This window comes from Calonectris borealis, chromosome 3 (genome assembly GCF_964195595.1).
Source record: "Calonectris borealis chromosome 3, bCalBor7.hap1.2, whole genome shotgun sequence".
Taxonomy (NCBI): Eukaryota; Metazoa; Chordata; class Aves; order Procellariiformes; family Procellariidae; genus Calonectris; species Calonectris borealis.
The window spans coordinates 102354463-102374631 of record NC_134314.1 but is presented as its reverse complement, the minus strand read 5'-3'; the positions used below and the strand labels follow the sequence as shown (position 1 = coordinate 102374631).

General features: G+C 41.8%; 1 protein-coding gene and 1 long non-coding RNA gene across 8 annotated transcripts; one reads left to right on the top strand and one right to left on the bottom strand.

Annotated features, from left to right (window-relative positions):
• Nucleotides 1–20: 20 nt before the first annotated feature.
• Nucleotides 21–2400, top strand: LOC142080860 (uncharacterized). The gene is made up of 2 exons (XR_012673145.1): nucleotides 21–558; nucleotides 880–2400. It is a non-coding gene; the product is annotated as an uncharacterized LOC142080860 (long non-coding RNA).
• On the bottom strand, nucleotides 2401–19762 carry MRPS10 (mitochondrial ribosomal protein S10). Of its 7 annotated transcripts, none has more exons than XM_075146989.1 (8): nucleotides 19552–19762; nucleotides 16526–16584; nucleotides 16348–16420; nucleotides 14990–15129; nucleotides 14418–14526; nucleotides 13251–13340; nucleotides 12880–12975; nucleotides 2401–3585 (listed from the first exon to the last, which is right to left on the bottom strand). In XM_075146989.1, the coding sequence occupies exons 1-7, from the start codon at nucleotides 19585–19587 to the stop codon at nucleotides 12889–12891; spliced, it is 594 nt and encodes a 197-aa protein (XP_075003090.1). In that variant the 5' UTR covers nucleotides 19588–19762; the 3' UTR covers nucleotides 2401–3585; nucleotides 12880–12888. The 7 variants fall into 7 exon arrangements, with proteins under 7 accessions (XP_075003090.1, XP_075003084.1, XP_075003087.1 ...); XM_075146983.1 differs by having other exon boundaries at nucleotides 19547–19630; XM_075146986.1 differs by lacking the exon at nucleotides 2401–3585 and adding an exon at nucleotides 3592–3676 and having other exon boundaries at nucleotides 19547–19630.
• Nucleotides 19763–20169: the final 407 nt, after the last annotated feature.

Here is a 20169-nt window from a genome sequence, read left to right as displayed (position 1 = left end):
GGGGCCGGGCCGGGCGGGGCTCTGGAGGCCCGGCGCCTGCCGGTGACGGCGGGGAGGGCGTGGCGCCTTCGGCCGTTGGTTTCAGCCGCGCCTGGGGAAGGAGAGGCTGCGGGCGAGCTCCCCGGGCACGAGCCAGCGTTTGGCAGAGGGGGTGGAGGCGTTCCGTGAGGGGAGTAGGGCGGGTGTTCGTGCCCGCGAGCCTCGCCGGGGAAGGCGCAGCCCCGGCAGGGGTTACCTGGCCCGCGTTGGTTTCAGAACAACGTCCCGAAAACGCGCACCGTGACGCAGGCGTGCCTGCAGGCTGCTACGCGTTGCTCTGCAGTCAAACGTCACGTTGACGTTGCGATCACCGAAAGCCGCAGATAACCGTGTTCTCAGCAAACCGGACCTCTTTGCTGCGCCCCTGGGCCACCGTTCCTTTCCTGCCGGGTCCCCGCGCCCGGGTCTCCCCGCGAGGCCCGGGAGCGGCCCCACCGCGGCTCGTGCTCCCCTCGGCCCTCCGTGAATCCCCGCCAGACGAAGGAGCGGCGGTTGTAGTCCCACGCTGTGGGGGTGCGGGTGGGCGCCAGCGAAGTATGGAGCACGGTTGGGGTGGGCAGAAGATACTGTGAAGACCTGCTGCTTTTCCCTTTGCGCTGCGTTCACTGCAACTTGAAGCTATTGCATATTATTAGCATAGCATTTTTCCCATATACATTTGGGGATACGATTAGGCAAGCACAGGGCACCCCCACAAGCCAGGACTCTGCCTGAGCGCTCCCAGCTCTACTCTGGAAATGGTCCTTAAGAGGAAGCTCTGAGCTTTATTCACATGAAGAAAAATTTAATTCTCACAGCATTATAGATAAATGCAACGTTACTTCTGATCTCTAGATACAGAAGCAGTAATAATCTAAATGCAATCCAACCCACCTCAGAGACCGACCCTCTGCACACGAAGGGGAACGCTGCAAACAGCATATTCACGTAGAGACATGCTACAGCATCTTCCCGACCTGAGCTACGATCTGCAGTGCTTTGCTAAAAGCCACACGTTTTCTGGGAAAACCTCTACAATAAGGCTAGAGGAGGAGGAGGAGGAGGAGGAGGCCCAACAGAAGTCCTTAATGTTCAGACTGCTTTAATCTAAAAGGTAACATCAAAAACTCCCACTGAAATCACTAAATTCTGGATCTTCTAACATCTTACTGCTGAATCTTACGTAACGCTGCTGTAAGGGTGAAGTTTAATGCTTTAGCCTGCACAAAGATACACGATTCCCCAGAAACCACCTTACATTATGCCAAATAAGAAACTAAATTAAAACTCAACTCTTTGCTTTAAGGTTCTTTATATTCCTTATATCCCCGTGTTTCTGTATGACCTAGCAGAAACTCCTCTGATCTTGAGTACGGAGTGGCTATAAATGGGGTTATGATGCAGGACTCTGCAGTCTGCTGCTGCTTTCCCTCCTGTAAAGTACGCACAATAGACTCCAGTTTTTCTCCTGGAGAAAAAGAGTACCAAAACTAAGTGAAAGCAAGATAATTCCAAATAGGATGGAGGCACAGAATATTTTGGGGAAAACTCTTCTAGCAGCTGGTGATGTAGCTTCTAGGTAGTTTGCCTTGACTTGAAGGCATCCATGGATTTGGCTGAAGCAAGTAGGCATGTTAACTGCACTTCAGTTACAGAGGAGCCCCCAGGAGCTCCTCTCGCCTGTTGTTAATACCACTGTCTGCCCATTCAATAAAACCAGCAAAGTTGACCGACTTGACAGATAAACCCTTCTGGTGTGGAGGAAGTTGTCTTAATCCAGATCATTCTGCTGGCCTGGTTTACCCCAGCAGACACACGTCAGCGGCAGTCAGCTGTGGCCCAGCAGTAGAAATTCCCTTAGCAGGCTCGGTCAAAGCCAACACATTGTGTAACAACACTGACTAAAACAAACTATTTCCAACTACCATTTTTTTTTGTGGAGTTGACAGCCATGCTCTCTAAGAGGAAAAATTGCCAATCAATCCTACCTCTGTCAGAAGTGTGAAAAAGGAGGCTTATTTGTATGTTGCAATAATTGTTTCTTACTGACTTCTACAACTTGGCATTGGGAGGCAACAGGAAGAGCAGGAGTCTTTGTTCAGAGCTAAACCATGAGGGCTCAGGAGCTTTTTGGGGACTGAGCTTGGGCACAACTGTTAAGGTAGTGAACAACTGGAAGCCTGTGCATTCATATATGTGTTAAAACAAAACCAGGAAATTACAGGAACTTGGTGGTAGTGGCAGTAAGGATATATATATATAGCTTGGATCTAAGTGTTTGTGCACTCTCTCAAAAATTCTGGCTATGATATTTCACACTACTTAGTTGAGTTTCGTTCTGCTTTTTATTGTTGCCTTATGAATTAAAAATGCATTAATCTCGTTCTTTTGTGATACTCTGAATGCCAGCACTTGCTTCTGTGATCATTTATTCACACTTCTTTTGACAATAATGGAGAAGTTTTTCTACCAGTTTACAAGATTTGGGCTTGCAGCTTAATATTTAGTCACCCCATTTTCCTTCATCCTGACTGCAATTTAACCCTTGAAACCAACTATACTGCTGGGACTGCTGCCCCCTTTCTGCTTGACTCCTTCCTCCCTCCTCCCCACACCTTGTATGAGAGGGATCCTGCTTGGGTAGCATTTGGTGTTTAGGATTAAACTGTTTGTGAGCTACTTAAAACATTGTGCTGCCATTCACAAACGTGTCTTAGACGACGTGCTCCCCGGGATATTAACACCTCAGCTTCCCTGTGGTGAGGCACAGGCAGTAAAGCAGCACTGACCTTGATATCCCATGGGACCGGAGAGCCGATAGCCACCCAGTGTGGTATGATAGTTGTTTTCTTAAATAAGATCTCTCTTCCTTAGAGAACACGTAGCAACAACAGCAAAAAAATTTAATGCTTCCAACCTACAGGCCGGATGCAACACATTTTTCGCAAGGCAATCAAGAGGAGGAGGACATAATGGAAATCCTTTCTGTTTGGTATCAGGGGCCATACGACTAACAGCTACAGGTCAGCCTCTGCAATCTGTGTGGAAGCGTTTCTTCCATGTTAGACAACTGCAGGCACACTAACATAGGGGCTTGATAACATACCTGGCAGGCTCGGGCAGTGCTAAGCACCATGACACAGGCTTGTACAGATGGGCCCGCGTTAAGGCAGAGAGCGGGAGCTGCACGGGAAGAATGCCATCCGGGGGCACCGGCAGAGCCACCTCACCGAGCCCATAGCCGTGACCCACGTCCCTCTTGTCAGCGGTGAGAGCTCTACACCAGGCTGGCTGCCACCCGCCGGCGCCTCAGCAGCGGGAGTGCACGTAATCTGGGCAGGCAGCTCAGGCGTCGGGCGCTGACACCCTTTTTCCGGGCTGCTTCCCTTTCCTCGTGGCCGGGGGCAGGCAGGTGGGTGCGCGCAGAGCCCGCCTGGCGCTCTCGAAGTCATCCCCGCAGGAGGGAGCAGCAGGTCAGCAGGCAGAGGGGCCCTCCCCTCTGCCGGTGATGGTGGGGGGAGCGCCCGCCGCCCCCTCTCGGCCCTCGGCAGCCTGGAGCTTTACAGCCTGAAGAAGCAGTGGGGAAAGGAAAACGCAGCAGGGAGTGCTGAACCTGGTTCCCTGGAGGCTCTCGCCACAGCTTTTCCACAATTCTGTTCTAAATTAAACGCAATTGCTAATCACTCCGTTGAATTACAAATTTTAAACCAAGTTGCTAGCTGAACTTGCATTTCTGAAGTGAAATCACATAACTTACACTAGAACTTCTAGTTGCTAGCATGATAACGTATCACCAGCAATGTTCTTTTTACAGATTTCCTATGCACCAGCGTCTTTGATTCAGGCAATAATATTGGAAAGAAAACCACGGCAAAAAGCTTGAATTATTTGTAATCTGTTCTGCTGACCTAATTCTGTCAGCAGGCACGATTAAACTCTGTCAGCAGAAGTCTGCTGCTGCTACCTGTGTATCTTCAGCACTTTTATCTGCATGACATGTTCCAGAGACATATGGTTTATAAAAGCCACTTCCTTTATTTTAGAGAACTCTGCTAATCTAAACATAATGGGTTCTGCGTTGCTAGCTTACTGCCTTCATTCTTTTGTCTCATTTCATTTACCAGTGCAGCAACTCACTTTCATGCTTTTCTTCATCCCTGCTTCTCTACTTCTACTTTTGCCTCTTCCTTCGTGAGGTGCCATTTTTTTCATTTTAGTGTATATTTTTAATTGGAATAAACGTATTGATTATACTCTTTGCCCATCCAAATGCACAAATGAAGAGCTAAACTTGAAATCATTTTGCCATAAGTTACTTAGGCAGTGGAAGTTAACACCATGGACTGTAGCATATAGCTCACAAAGTTGAATGCTGATTTATTTACGCTGTTTTGTGGCATATAATAAAAAGAAAGATGCATAACTCTTAAGATACTGGCTTGAAGCAATGTGAAGGGTAAGAGAGGAGTTCATTTCTTCCTTCATCTCATCCTTGCTTAATCTTCTCTGTTGCCTGTTTCTATACATCACTCCTTTCCTGGTAACAGCTGGCACCTATACAAAGGCAAATACCTTGATGTTGCCTTGATGTGCTACTTGCGTAAGTGTAGAGAATAACAAGAAAGTAAATACCAGTGAAAATCAAAAAGCAGAGCCATGACCAAATACAGTGTTTGGTGGTTGCTGACTTAAAATATAAAATGAAATTTTTATCACAAAAAAAAACCCCAAACTTTCTACTCACAGGCTACTTAACAAAACTAAAAGCTCTCTGCACAAGAACATGAGTACCTCTGGAGTTGGCCAATTCAGCAGGCCAGTTCAGCTGCAGGACTTTCAGGATGTGGCATGATTTTTTTGGTGAAAGAATAATGCTATTATCTTCTAAAAGGTAACACAATCACCCTTTGAAGCTAATTGGAGGTGGTATGCTGACCTATTGAAAGAGCAAAGCATGGCCGTATTTAAGGCAACAGCTTTTTAAAACTTCTTTATCCCTTTTTCTCTAGCATTAGTGATCAACAAAAAGTTATCCAGGCAAATCTTTTTTACTTATGTATGCAAGTGGCTTGTTTGTTTATTCTTAAGCAAAACTAATTTAGCTAAGAACAGAACTGCTGTGTGCTTTTCTATTAAACATCTGTTCTCAAATAGCCATATTGAGCCTAATATTCTTGTTTTCCTGCTGGAAACTAAGTTTAGGAACTGCTTTGCCATTGCTTGCTTTTTTTTTTGTTTTGCCAGTGTGAGCTGTATTTCAAGTGATGGCGTTGAAAATCAAGCTGCAATTCTTTTGACAAGAAAATAGCTGATATGTTTACTGACACTGTAATTCCTTACACTGCGGTTACTATAATGTATTGTTAATGTAAAAAACACTACAATGAATTTAGTATTCTTTAAAGAACTACCAAGCTTACACACTGAAAAAATACGGAATATGGAGAATAGGATAGCATCTCTTAAAATTTTAGTCTGTTTTGGGCAGGGGGGGAAGCATTTTACAAAGATCCAAAGTACACTAACCACATAAGCTGCCTCAATCCATGTGTTGTCTATAGCAACATTAGCTTAAAAACCCCAAACCCACAAACATTTATGTAGAAGCATATATAATACAGTAGATGGCTTAGCTGACAATTTGGTAGACATGTGCATTCCAGCTTATATGCCAGAAATGGAAAATGGAACATGAAAGGAGGGGATGAAGACATAGCCCTAAACCTTCTGTGGACACACAGAAAAATAGATACATTCTTTCCAGTGTTTCAAACTAGTACATCCATGCCCAGTTTGTTGAAAATGGTTTGGAGAGAGCATATAAGGCCAGGTTTTCCAACCCTTGACACCCTGCTTTGGGACACGTTATTAAGTGTTTGAAAGTGAAGTAGAGGTACAGATTTGAATGATATGCTAGAGGAAAGAGGAAAGAAATCTGCATTATGACTTTCTCTGCTTTTGAGTGGGTGCCGATGTTAGGAAAGAATTGGTCAGATGATAACTGATCCTGTTTAAAATATTAGAACTAATTTTTCTGCCAACTAGTTACTGAACTAATCTATTTATAGAACATTGGTTTTATTTTTTATGTTCCCTGTTGAATAATACAGAATGATTGTTTTGGTCTGAAAGTTTCATCACTGCATTTGATTTTTGATGGCAAACTAAACCTTCTGCTCTTTAATTTCTTAGCACCATGACCACCACAGGGTAAAGGGGCTCTAATCAGTTCTAGGTATCTGAAGTTGCTGTACTTGTTTGGAGTCTTGTTGGTGTCACTCAGTTATGATGTCACTGTGTCTCCATAATTAGATATTTTAACTTTCTCTGAGCAAAAGGTGAAACTTTTGTACTCTAATGGCTTAGGGAAAAAACCCTATGAATATTTTCAGTAACTAACATCAAAAAAACTACTATTTTGAACTGGAAACTTATATTCTAATACTAAAGCAAAGAAGAGTTAATATATACATGGCAGGAGGGAATGAAAGATGAGTGATAATAATGTGCTGATGTACGAAAGACCTTGCATCAGCAGATGTGATACACTGATTGCATGCTTTTTGATACTATCAAGTGGCATTTTGTTTAAGTAGAAAGAAGAAAACGTGTACTTTTTATCACTCATGTTTCTTGTAATTCAATAAATACCATTTCCAAAAAAAGGTACTTTTTGTTAAGAGAACTAGGAATTTCAGATTGAACAGTGAGACAGTAACTTCTTTTTCAGAGGGAAGCAAACCCCCAAATTCCATAATGCTGTCCTCTTACCATACAAAGTATGTAGAAAAATGTTATAGAAGAGAAACGTTACATGCGCTGCATGCACCTACCTGAGCAAATAAACTCCTTGTATTAAAAGGTTTTTTTTTATATTTTTACTGTAAATGAAATACCTCTCTGATTCCTGTATCTTGAAGGAACTGGTACTGAGGTACCAGAAGTTGAGGTACTGAGTATATATGGGCATACGGTGGTACACTTATTCCCTGGTGCAATGATACGCTGTCATAAACTCAGATCCTCTGAGAGCCTTAGTGATTTATCATGGTTGGCTTATGAATGACTATCAGAAGTGTAGCTTCCACTTCTCACCACACAAATGGACAAGGGTGAATACTGTTTTTGGTGGAGAATACCCCTGAACTTGAGAAGACCACAGCAAACTACTCAGAGGGAAACCTGAGGATGAACTTTTTAAATAGGAGCAAGAAATACCCCCAACTTTTATGAAAGGAAAGTTATTTTTAAAAGCCAGTTGTGCTATTTTTGTGGCTGCTAAAGTGTGGAAACTAGAGGAAGGGTGGCATTTCCTAACGGCGCTTGCTAGGAAGTGCCATGATCAGCACTTGATATTCTATTCCCAGATTTCTAATTTGAAGGGACAAATACTAGACTCTGCCTGTTTTAGTGCAGTTTGAGCTAAGACAATAGCACACTTGAAGCAGTTTTAATTACAGCTTTATATTACACAAAGAGCAAAACTTTTTCATGTCACAACTTCCTGGGTAAATGACTTTCCCTTGGACTTGCTTTATTTTCAGTGCTCCCTGCAATAACAGATAGATAGTAATTAATTTCCTGGCACATGAAATGCAGAGGCTGGCAGGAAAGATTTCTAAAGTAAGAAGCTTGCTGTATAGTCATATTAAAGCTAACATGACAGTTAAGTTGTAATGGCGCTATGATTACGACTAACGTAGAAACCAAAATTGAAGTAACATTCCAGGCATGACTGACGACTCCTGGCATTTATAAGAAAGGGAAATATATACTCTAGAGCACTTCGATGAAATGCTGAGAATAAATTCGGACTGCATCTTTAAATACCTTACTAAATGATACAGAAATTACTGTTCACAATTTTTTTTTTGTACTGAAAGATGTGGTCATATGCAAATGAACCCTGGATATCTTGGAAATGCAGGGTAATTTAGACTGTTATTAAAAATATCTTTAATCCATAAGTGATAGGATTCTCCCACAACTGCCTTTGAACAGAGCCTCCCTGACAATTTTTAAATGGTTAAATCATAGAATCATAGAATCATTAAGGTTGGAAAAGACCTCTAAGATCATCGAGTCCAACCGTCAACCCAACACCACCATACCCACTACACCATGTCCCTAAGCGCCTCATCTACACGTCTTTTAAATACCTCCAGGGATGGTGACTCCACCACTTCCCTGGGCAGCCTGTTCCAAGGCCTGACCACTCTTTCAGTAAAGAAATTTCCCCTAATGTCCAGTCTAAACCTCCCTTGGCGCAACTTGAGGCCATTTCCTCTCGTCCTATCGCTAGTTACTTGGGAGAAGAGACCAACACCCACCTCGCTACAACCTCCTTTCAGGTAGTTGTAGAGCACGATGAGGTCTCCCCTCAGCCTCCTCTTCTCCAGGCTAAACAACCCCAGTTCCCTCAGCCGCTCCTCATAAGACTTGTGCTCCAGGCCCTTCACCAGCTTCGTTGCCCTCCTCTGGACACGCTCCAAATACCTCCATGTCCTTCTTGTAGTGAGGGGCCCAAAACTGAACACAGGATTCGAGGTGCGGCCTCACCAGTGCCGAGTACAGGGGCACGATCACCTCCCTGCTCCTGCTGGCCACACTATTTCTGATACAGGCCAGGATGCCGTTGGCCTTCTTGGCCACCTGGGCACACTGCCGGCTCATGTTCAGCCGGCTGTCAATCAGCACCCCCAGGTCCTTTTCCTCTGGGCAGCTTTCCAGCCACTCCTCCCCAAGCCTGTAGCGTTGCATGGGGTTGTTGTGGCCGAAGTGCTCAAAGAAAAGTAACGTAAGTGAATGCTCTGGATTTAGTTTTAGATTATTCTACAAACCTGAAAATTTTAAACAGCTGTTATATTATTTACATAACATATTGGTCTGAATATGTTTTGACACCTGAAGTAGGCTGGCAGTTGTTAGTCACAAAGTATTTGTGGAAGGAAATCCACCTCCAGCTTACTGGCAGTCCCCAAGGATTTGAAAAATCGAACAGACTCAAAAACTTGTCTAACTTCAGTGCCAATATTTAGCACAGTTCCTATTTAGATTGAAACAGTCTAACCACTGATAGAATGAAGAAGTTCACTGTCCTATCTGGCAACTGCTTCCATTACACTTTTCTTAGAATTTGCTACCACTCTGTGGGTTTCTGTAACAGCTTTTCATTGGCATCTATTTTCTATGACCCTTGGGAAAGTATTTTCTCATACTGGCAGATAATGCTAGACATCTACCCATACAAGCTTGAGTATGGTCAAAAAGCAGTCTTCTAACAGTGAGGAACTGTACTCAGAAAAGCATCATTTTCTTTCTGTTAATGCAAATAGTTTGGGTTGTCTGCCTTAGCCTTTAAATAAAGGAAAACTTTATCAAATACTTGCTCATTGGTCTGTCTGTGTTCTTAAGTATTTTCAGTTCTTTTCTATTAAAGATGTTCTAAAGTGCTCAGTGAGAGTATACCAGCAGGCTAGAACTGAATACAGCTTTGTGCAAAGGGGTAGAAGGAATTTGATTGGATTCCAGACTAGGTGTCTATCCTTGTATGCCACTCACGGATTACAGGAAAACATGAACTGGGGAGAGGGAAAGCAAAGATAATTAGGTTGAAGATTTACTGTTGCCTAAGTCCATATATGGTAAAACTCCATCTAGAAAGACAGCATCAGCTTAACCAAACTTTTTAAAATCTCCTCCGAATGACTGACTTGGGTTAAACTTGTTTGCTAGGTGGGACTAATGAAGTATTAGCCAGGGGTGAGAGCAGCAGGATTAAGAATCTGTGTCCTGATTATAAAGTGAGACTGCAGGCTACTAGTTATTGAAAGTCAAGGTCTGCTACTGCATGCTGTCAAGTCTTCATCTCATCCTTCCTTTATAAAAAAGGCAGTGCTATTGAACTGATCCTAAAGATTTAGTTCAGTTCCACATCTGAAAGCCTCTCCCTAAGGGGGAAGTGCTAGTTTATACATGCAGTGATACTGACAGTGGTTTGACTCTTTCAGATTCAAACCGGAGTTCTAGGAAAGTAGGAATGCTTTGCTGTGATGCACAGAACATCCTGTATGCCTTTATTTCAGGGCATGAAATTGGCGATTCTGGCAATTTTGCTGTATGAATGCAAAAGCGGGCACTTCAGACAGATTACAAGTCTGTATCATTTAAGTTTTGGATGTCTTACTCATAAGAACACAATACAGCATGCTCAAATACCGATGTTTATAAATGGCATTTTTATTAACTTCCTATAAAATTCAACTAAAAATTTTCTCATTGAAAATCAGATAAGATGGTCAGTAGGTAGAAAGATGACTTGAGACAAGACCTAAAGCAATGATTGGAGTGTTGTGTTGGCACTTGCTAAGAGAGGTGACAGAACAAACGAAACTGGAGAAACATGTAGTAAAAGAATGGGAAAAGAAGTAAAGAATGGAAATATTTTATCCAACAAAATAGTTTATCTGAGGTTTTATAAGCGAGGATCAGGAACATGCTGTGAAAGTCAGAAGCTGCATTAGTAGATGGAAAAAGATTATCAGTGTATTGCACAGTTTTGGTGTTATGTAAATGCATAACTAGAGATAAAGACAAAGATGTTGTTAGGCCTTAGGAAACCCCTAAACGTGAAGGGGTGGACAGAGGAAGCAGGGAAAGATCACAGTCTTAAAAGGGAGGAAGTTTCCTACAGGGAAAAATAAGGATGAGAAGTGTGGCCTACTGAGGTTAGTAGACGGCAGTGCTAGTAAGTATTGGTCTGCAACAGACTCTGCATAGGTCATTCTGCTTTTTCGGGGTGGACATGATCTGTGATGGCAGTTAGCTACGGCTGTCAACACAGTTAAGGTCCACAGATCACTTTACATGTACTGGCTTTCCCTAGCATACAATGAGGCTGGAAGCAAGAAATTCTCTAATAATAATCCTTTCCCAAGATCAAATATCCCTTCTGCCAGAAGGTTGCTTACATGGGTTAAAACTTTCTGCAGCTGTCTCCTAAGTCCGTTCCTGTTTAGGTCTGATAACTAAAACTCTAAGCCAACTGAAAAGCCATGCTGACTGGCCATTTAACCAAAAACTGCAGGCTGAGAGTAGAACACCAAAGACAATAAAAGACAAACCCTTTATCTTACCATGCATCAAAGACTTAGTATTGAGCACGGTCACATTTTGATTCTATATACAGCTTGAACTTGGCAGGTGGCTTATGCAAAACTAAAGCATGGAAGCATGGCAAATTTGCAGAAAATATAATACGGAGTTGAAAGAGGCTGTTCCTCCGAAGCACCAGCTTTATTTAACCAGGTCAGCTCACAGTTTCTTCCTTCACATTATATAGTGTCTGACATGGCTTTAAGAAATGCTATTATGACTGAATACTAGGAATGAGAGAAAGGAAGAATAGCTTGAAATTGAGGAAAGCAAACACCTTGAAGGGAGAACTAGGCAGTGTAAGGGCTTTGATTAACTTCCTTTTTTTTTTTTTCCTGAGGCATATTGTAGGAGGTGCACAGGCAGCTTCCCTTCTATCACGAGTGATACCAGCTATATTGACTGTCTTGAGATATCCCTCCTAAAACAGCCTCGGGCCTCTCTACAGCTAGACAATGTAGACAATCTTCAAGCACAAGCTTGGTTTCTTGTCTTTCAGCTTTTTCCCTTTAAGATTGTCCATTTCTGTCTGATAATAACACTGGGCTTCTTTTCTTTTGTGATTGTATAAAGCTTTGAGTATGATTGCTCTCGGTAAGTATGATCCAGCCTCTCTGGTTGTCTTGTCCTGTGACCCAGTTGGCTATCCGTTCTGTAAATTTTTTTAATGGCAGTCAAATCAAAGCTACTCCCTTAATACTGAAGCAGATTCCTACAGCTGTGTCCTTCCTGCTGACCTAGTAAAGGTAGAAGTGCTTAATGCAATCTGAAGGTAAAGTCGATTATGGCTTTGCACCTAGTATTATCTCCTTTGATTCACTAACTCCTTTGAACTAACCTTCAAAGCAGTTGAGCACTCTTTTGCTATTTGTATTGGTTTTCCCCTCTAAGTGTAAGTAGTGTCCAGCTAGACTAGGTTTACACAATAACCAACCCAGTCGGTTTTGAAAAAGGCCATGCCTTTCCCTGTAGTGAACTAAAACACTTAATGCACTGTTTGTCCTATCCACAATGACACTTTCTAGTATCCATTTGCTTTGCAACATGGTTCTACAAGCACTTCATTTAAGTTAGAGACGTAAGCCTGTGGAAGTCTCAGATTTGTACTGTGATCAGTGTTCTTCTGTTAGCAAGCAGTTACTAAAACTGGAAATGAGGCTATTGGACCTGTAGGAACCTAGAAAAGTCTCAATATGCCTCAGTGTCCTCAAAGATTGTGGTTTTTTTACTTACAAGTTAATATGCAAGCTGTATGTACACCTGGGATTCAGTTACTTCAAAGGAGCTATAGCAAAAAATGTGTAACAATCTGGCATCCATAACATTAAACGTTACACAAACGTGAAGTGGATTTTGCAAGTATTTCAGAATTCAGAAGCCATTTAGTATCAAAAGGAGATTGAGAATTTTTATATATATTTTTATATATATATTCATGCTTATATATATATAAATAAAAATAAATTTTATCTTTCTACAAACATATTATAGATGACCATAGTTCTTGATCACAGAGTACAGTCACTTTATAGCTTCTTCACTTTATAGGTGGTCAGTCTACATGTACTGGAGTTATGATCAAGAATAACTCGATGAAACAAGAGTTTATATAATTACTTTATAAGAGAACTTTTATTTAACAGTAGACTGTCTCAGTAAATTAGGTTGATAGGAGCAACTAATTTCAGCACTAATGGAGCCAAGTACCTGGTGAGTTCATGACTTGACTTCAGTTTCTTCTACTTGAGGTAGTGTATTCCAAACTGGTTCCTGAATGTGTTCAGGTATTTTCTCTATCTTAGTCTAAAAGGAAAGCAAAGCAACCATTTATTATACCAATTAGTTAACATCTAACTACCTTTCTTTATTTATTCTGGTTTGAGATATTTATCAGATTAAAAATGCCACCTAGTGGCATTTTCAAGCAATACAGCCTCTTTACTGTTCAAGTCTTTGGAAAATGTTCCTTCCAAACTACACACATTTCCTCTGCTACTTTCTAAAGACTTCAGTAGTTATTAGTACTCGCATCAGGACTTACGTCTCATAACAGTTAATAATGTGAGATGGAAACTTACCTTTTTTACTTCCATGGCAACCCCTTCAGGTAAGTTTCGCTGAACATACTCCAAATAAACTGCAGCAGTACTGCTTGTTAGGTATTTTAACTAAAACAGAAGTAATGTTTTTTAAATGAACTATTATTATTAATACTTCAAACAGAATACAAAAAAAAAAAAAAGAAAAGAGTTTGCCCTAGCTTCTCTAGTTCTTGCTATGGGACAAAACATCTTACAGGAAGGCAGCTTCCATAATACTGAACAGAGGCAGTTGAGCTGTACACAACTCTCACACAAGTATAAAGTAGTTATTTCACTCCACAGAACTGCACATACTGCCTGTGATCACACGCATTGATTATGATGGAAGTGGTGGATCTTAACACTGAAGGTATCAGATTAAATTAATTGCAGGTTATGCAAGAATTACCAGCTTTTTTATACTCTCAAAGTTCAAGCTTGTTATAAATCCTGCAACTCCAGAATTCCATTGAATTACTGATTTTCTAGTTGCTCCTGGTTGGCAAAAATAGTGCTTATGGTCTGTGGGCAGCCATTAGTACTGCACTAATGTCTGGGGACTTAAAGCAAAGTTCCATTTTGCTAAGCACTGTGCAAATATACAGCAAGACACCTAGGAGCCACAAAGTGCTGGCAGTAAACCTTGCTTCTAAGAAAGTCAAACACAGCTGCATTCTAAACCATACAGAAGTCTGTGTCATCAGCCTCAGAGCTAGTGGTTTGTATATGTTTCCTTTCTTGCAATTTTAGTTTGCCATATGATGTTGCATAGGGCAAAAGCATGTGTGTTCAAAAACAAACTTACAAAGAACAGAACCCTTAGTGACTGATAATGACAATGATTTAGCTGCATCTTCTTCCCTTCCTGAGAAAGCTCCTATCCCACTGATTCTTGGAAACCAAGAGCATAAAACATATAAAGATAATCCTCAATTCTACCTTATTTTTTAATCACTTTCAGCTGTTAAGATGATGGTCAAAATCAGCCTTTTAATCCAAAAATTATGTAACTTGTGTTACATTTGATGTACCTAGGTCAGCTGTTTTCTGCTATTCCCTGCACTCTTCCTCCCCAACCCAAGTAAATAGGAAGTTTGTGTTCACTCCTGAACTAACGCCTATTATGCACCTAGAACATACTTTTTTTTTTTACATCTTTCTTACCTCCAAACACATGTAATGTGTTCTCATTTCATACTGAACTCTGTGCTTCTTGTAAATGTGTACAGATTTTAAAAGTGTCAATCGTTCTATCTTCTTTGGAGGTTTATGTCTGAACAAAGCACAAAAAGAAAATTTCATTTTATATAAAGGATGCTAATACAAATTATCTGAAAGATTATGCTGAAATCCCTCTTCTTATTTGACATTTAGAAGATCTACAAGGAGGTGTTAAACACTGGTACAGTTTATTATTAACCCACATGGGCATGGTTAATACTCAGGTATTAGCTCAGGGAAGCTAGAGCACTGACAGCTGTAGAGTACTGTCAATATCCCTCATGTAATTAAAATGCACTTCTACTATGGCAGCGCTGAGTGTAGAACTGCTGCTGCTTTCTCATCACTGTGCTGCCACCTAAGAAGTATTAGATTTATAATCTGAGAAAAAAAATGTCAGATTATACCTGTTTCTTCCAAAACAAAGACGACACTTGTAAGCACAGAACCTGAATTACAGTAGGTGACATAAGAAGCATTTGACACCACATCACTCTACAGATCAGTTAACTTACACTTTTTCAACAGAGATGCCAAGTTCTTTAGCTGCAAGCACTGCAAAATATTCATAGCTGTCCAACACAGCTTTATCGTGGCCTTTAACTAAAAGGGACAATCTCTTGTACAGTGTTTCTGGCTCATCTGAAATAGATACCTGCATTTTTAAAGAAAGGACAAGAGTTACCACTCCATGTTCTCCTTAATTAATACAAGCACTGCATGTTTTCTTAGCCTGTGCAACCCATTTGTAAAAGAGGAAAAAAACCCACACACTGTTAGCTGCTTATTTTAGTTTATCTGCAAGAGGCTGACAGTATTACCTTGATTGACGGTTCTCACTCTTATGAGGGAAGGCAAAAGTGTGAAGAGATACCTAACTTCTGAACATTTAGGTAAAATTTCTTGATCAGAAAAGGAAAGGGAATGGCAGATAAATATAAGGAGGACAACACTAGCAAAGGCAAGAATGAAACTCATTGTTAAAGCAAGCCTGGAGCTGGAATATTTGTATTTTAAATAGTGGTGTGAGATTACCTGAAATTCTCAGACTTCGCTTGGGTATGGACAGTAACTACAACATATGGACAGTAACCAGAATTCTCACTTTACTAAGTCAGTTATAAGGCTACTTTAAACATAGTAGACTTCCCCAGGCATATTATCTTTTATGTTTGTCCAGGTGCAAGTTTATGACTTTCGGTTACAAATTTATGACTTTCAGTTAGAGCTTCAATTTCTGATGGCCTGGGCTCACTGATCATCTGAAAAGCCTTAATGTGTCCAGGAAGCACTGATTTTCCCACAGGTTTACTCCCAGGCAGTTTAGCACAGTAAATCCAGCATGTACCAGACATGGCAGGAAGGCTGGGTTTGCACTGAAGATCTAATACTGCCTGTAAGATTTTGGCTTGCTTGTATGTATTATACAGATCGAGCACGTGTCTGAAGTCCTAGTCAAAATCAAGGCATTCAGATTCTAAAAGCAAGATATCCACCACGTGCCTTCATGAACTTCCCACTTCATCAGCCCTGGGCTCCCAGCTTCCAAGCCAGAGACAAAGTCCTTAGGCTGGCTAAGCTGCTGCAGGCGCTGAACTGAGTGTGGCCAAAAAGCTGGTATTTCATAGAGTTACAGCTGCATAGAGAAGGAGGAAAGTGACTAAGAAGCAAGTGTAAGCTATAGAAATCTTGCTGGGGAAAAAAAAAAAAAAGATCTCAAATACCAATAATCTAAATTGTTTCTTTCTCTATGGCAAATTTGACATCATTAAGACAGAACTTTAAAAAGCTGTAGTAAAGGAATCCAAGTTTTTCTGTACACTCTCTTTGTTACTAAGACAATATACAAAATACTATTCTATGAAACACTTACCAAAGGATTAGTCTTAGGCTCCTGTGTAGTAACATGGGACCCAGCCAGCCGTACTCCCATCAAGTTGGAGTGTCTAGAAATGTGGTAATGGGGAAAGCATAAAATAAGTTGTTGGAAGTTGGATTTTTTTAGGGAGCGTGGAGGAGAAGTGGAAAGAAGGAGGGCCTTTTATACTTACGGAAGAAAACACTGCTTTTGCATAATCCTGCTTGCATAATTGACAGGAAAAGCTGATCCCTGTATAAAACAAATAGGTTACGGATTGTTTTTTTTTCCCAAACTGGAAAGTAGCCAGTTAATACAGGTTTATTAAAGGTTACTTTTTTGCACACCAGAGCATAACACATTCCTAGGCATTGATTTGCCAAACTAGAAAGTTTACTCCATCAAAAAACACAGGAAAACAGGAGCATGGAAATGTATTTTAGTATACAATAGCACCTAAAAAAAAAAAGAAACGCATTAAGAGAACAATGTAACAGTATGCACCTATTATTAACCAGGCACCTGAATAGCAATCACAAAGCACTTTTTTTAGCAGAAAAGTGTATTTTGTGTGGCATCAGATACAACTTCCGTATATAATTTCTCCTCAGTTTTACTTTCATAGTACAATATCTATTAGTTTCATCAAGAGACAAGCCTAAGTAGGACTTGGCGTTGTAAAAGCAATTGAAAACAGTATCCTATAAATACAAAAATTCAACCTGTGAATTTAACTTGAAATCTCCTGTTTTTTCAACAAAGTTCCTTCTGATTTTGAACACTTGCTCTTTTAAATAGAAATGCTTCTAACAAGTAAATGAACCATATTTAAAAGATAACATGATTTTTTTCTGTGTTAAAAAGGGAATACAACTGTTAATCAAGATGTAACATTACTGTCTTTCATACTAGAAAAATTACTCCCTTCTGAACATTATGTGGCTTCTAGCTTCCTTCCACTAATTCTCAATTTGGCAAAGTTATAGACTACTTGAGGGGGGGGAAAAAAAGGAACCAGAACTCTCAATTGCTTAAGAGAAACTCAGGGCTGCAGCAAAATGCTTGAGCAAAATTAGCTACTTATCCAGCCCCTTGATACTCTTATTTAATAGGTACTGGAATCATAGCTTTAAGAGAGAAGACAGATACCCCACATATCAGTTATGTGTAGGTGACTATATAATGAAAACATCAGAAAACAGCCAGAATTGACACTTTTCCAGGTAATCTTAACTTAGTCGCTCATGGATATGCATAAATAACTATATGATGCTATTAGGTCCGTAACCTTCTCCAGTATGCATTACATATTAATTATAGATCAGCAGTGAATGAAGCTGTTTTCTGAAGTAATTCTGCCTCATTCGCTATTCATCCTACAAATTCTGCAATCCAGTAAGGATGATGACTGCAGGAAGAGGCAGAAGAGTTTCCTGTTTACAAAGCTGACTGTTGTTTGGAGAGCACAGCTGAATGTCTCTCCCTAGGCAAGCCTTTCAAATCCAGATGTTCACAGACGAGCACTGGTGTTACATTCTTACATGCATGACACAATAAGCAACTTTAGGAGCACTGAATATCTGCCACTGTAGTTGATGACTATTCAGAATGTTTCAAAGCTCACGTTGAGAACTATTTGAGCCTAATACCTAAAATTAAAGAACTACATCTGATAAATTATCTTGATCTTTGCACCTCTATTCTCTATCTCTTGACATGAGAATACTGCCTCCCTTTCATTCAACACCAACATGAAGTACACGAACATCATCACCTGACATCACTTCAGGGAGCAGATAGGCCCATGAACATAAAAGACTGCATTCAGTGGAGGCCTTAAACTGTGTGTGCAAGTATTCGGCACAGAACCTGACCCCAGATGACAAATGTAAGACTACAGACTGGAATTGTAACTAAAAGTTGTATCTGTTTTTGGTTTTTTATGTGTATGCAGTCTCTGCTATTCTTTTACTTCTATCTGCTTGACCTTGTAATGTGGATTTATTATTTGCATGCAAAGATATGTACACTCATAGCATATTATGTTATGTGGGTTTGGATACAAAAAATTCAGTCTTCATGTAATGAAGATGAATAAAACAAAACATGATGAAACAGTAGAGTTCTATCCCGCATATTAAGCTCTGCAGCCTTTACAATATTCTATGATTGTGCGTGTTATTCCCACCACATGCAGTCTCCTTTTGTTACTAATTATGCAGGTATGCATTGAGTCAAAAGTTTTTGTAGAATAAAATTAAAGGTGCTCTGTGCAAATTTTGACAAAATGATATGCCGAGTACCCCAGGTAGGAAAGACGGCATCCAGCAGCAGTAAAGCATATTTTAACAGCTTCCTTCATTCTCTAATTTAAATATACATGATGCGCTCTTGCTAATGGCCATCATAGAAGGTGGAAAAGACACTGAAACTGCAACATAACAGAATTCCATTCCTGTGTGAACCAAGGCCTTGGACAAAACAAAATTACTCCTCTCCTAATGCAAAATAGCCTTTATTTTGTTTGGCTGAGAGAGCCTGAAGTACTCAGGAGAAGACAGATGCCTGGAACGTGAGCAAGTCCAGAACATAGCACATACAGAGAATAACAGTTTAGGCCTTCTGAAAATGAATAGGAAACCCCCAACATCAAATTTAATCAACTTGAGAGAAAGCAATCACTTTTTAGAAGTCAAAACCAGCAGAAAACATCGGTAGTGTAAGAAGTTTTCCTGTTTTTTTTACGTTGTAACTTCAAGATTTGAAACTTTAAGATTAGAAACAGGCTTGGCACATTACCTCCAAACTCAAGTAATCTACTCTTCATCACCCCTTACACCCAGAGCAACCGCCGCAAAAACAGGACTGCAGGAAAGTCCTGAGGACCCGCTACGCCGATGACGGCGGGCAGAGATACAGTCCCACGCTGTAAAACCCCAACCCTCCCGCAGCCAAAAGGAAGCCTCCTGGGATCTCCCCAGCCCGCGGGAGCCCACTGAGGAGGGCAGGCCGGCTCCAATACAGCTCGCAGCGGGGATGCGATGCCGGGGTTTGCACAGCGCTGAGCACCGGCCCTCAGCTGTGCGGCTGAGCCTGCACGGGGGGCGCTGCCCCAGCTCCCTTTTCCCTCTCCCCTCAGGAGTGCAGACACCGAAGGAAAGGAAGATGGAGGAGAAGGAGAACCGGCTCATCCATCCCCTCTCCCGCCACACACCCCACCTGACAGAGCCGCCGCCAGAGGCACCCCGCCGCCATCTTGTCTCCGCCCCAACCCGCCAACCATAGGGCGCAGCCCGGAAGGAGAAGAACGGCCTCATCCGCCACCTCCCCAAAGGCCCAGGCGATCGAAGAGCGCCCCCGGCGCCATGGCGGAGCGAGCACCCCCGCTGGGGTGGAGGCACTGCGGCACCGTCGGGCAGGGCCGCGCTCGGGGGTGGGGAGACGAGTTAGGAGCTCGTATGGTGCCGTTCGGCGCCATACGAGCTCCTAACTCGTCTCCCCGCCCCGCCCCCGCCTCCACCGAGCGTCGCCTCAGTGAAGGACCCGCGCGGTAACGGCTCTCCTCACCTCCACGCGGGCCCAACCCGGTTCCCGTCAACGGTCGCCCCCGTTCCCCTCACACACGCTCGTTTCCCTCCGCCGCCGCCGGAGAGAAGAAAGCGGGAATTGCTCATTCCTCCGATCCCGCGGCAGGGCAGGTGATACTGTTGCTTTTTTTTTTTTGCTGAAGGTGAGAGGTAAAAGGAGGCCTCTTCAGCTTTCTCCCCCTTCCTGAGAACGATTTTTACCACAACTGGTTCTTACCAAGAATACTCATATCCACCCAACTGTACAGAG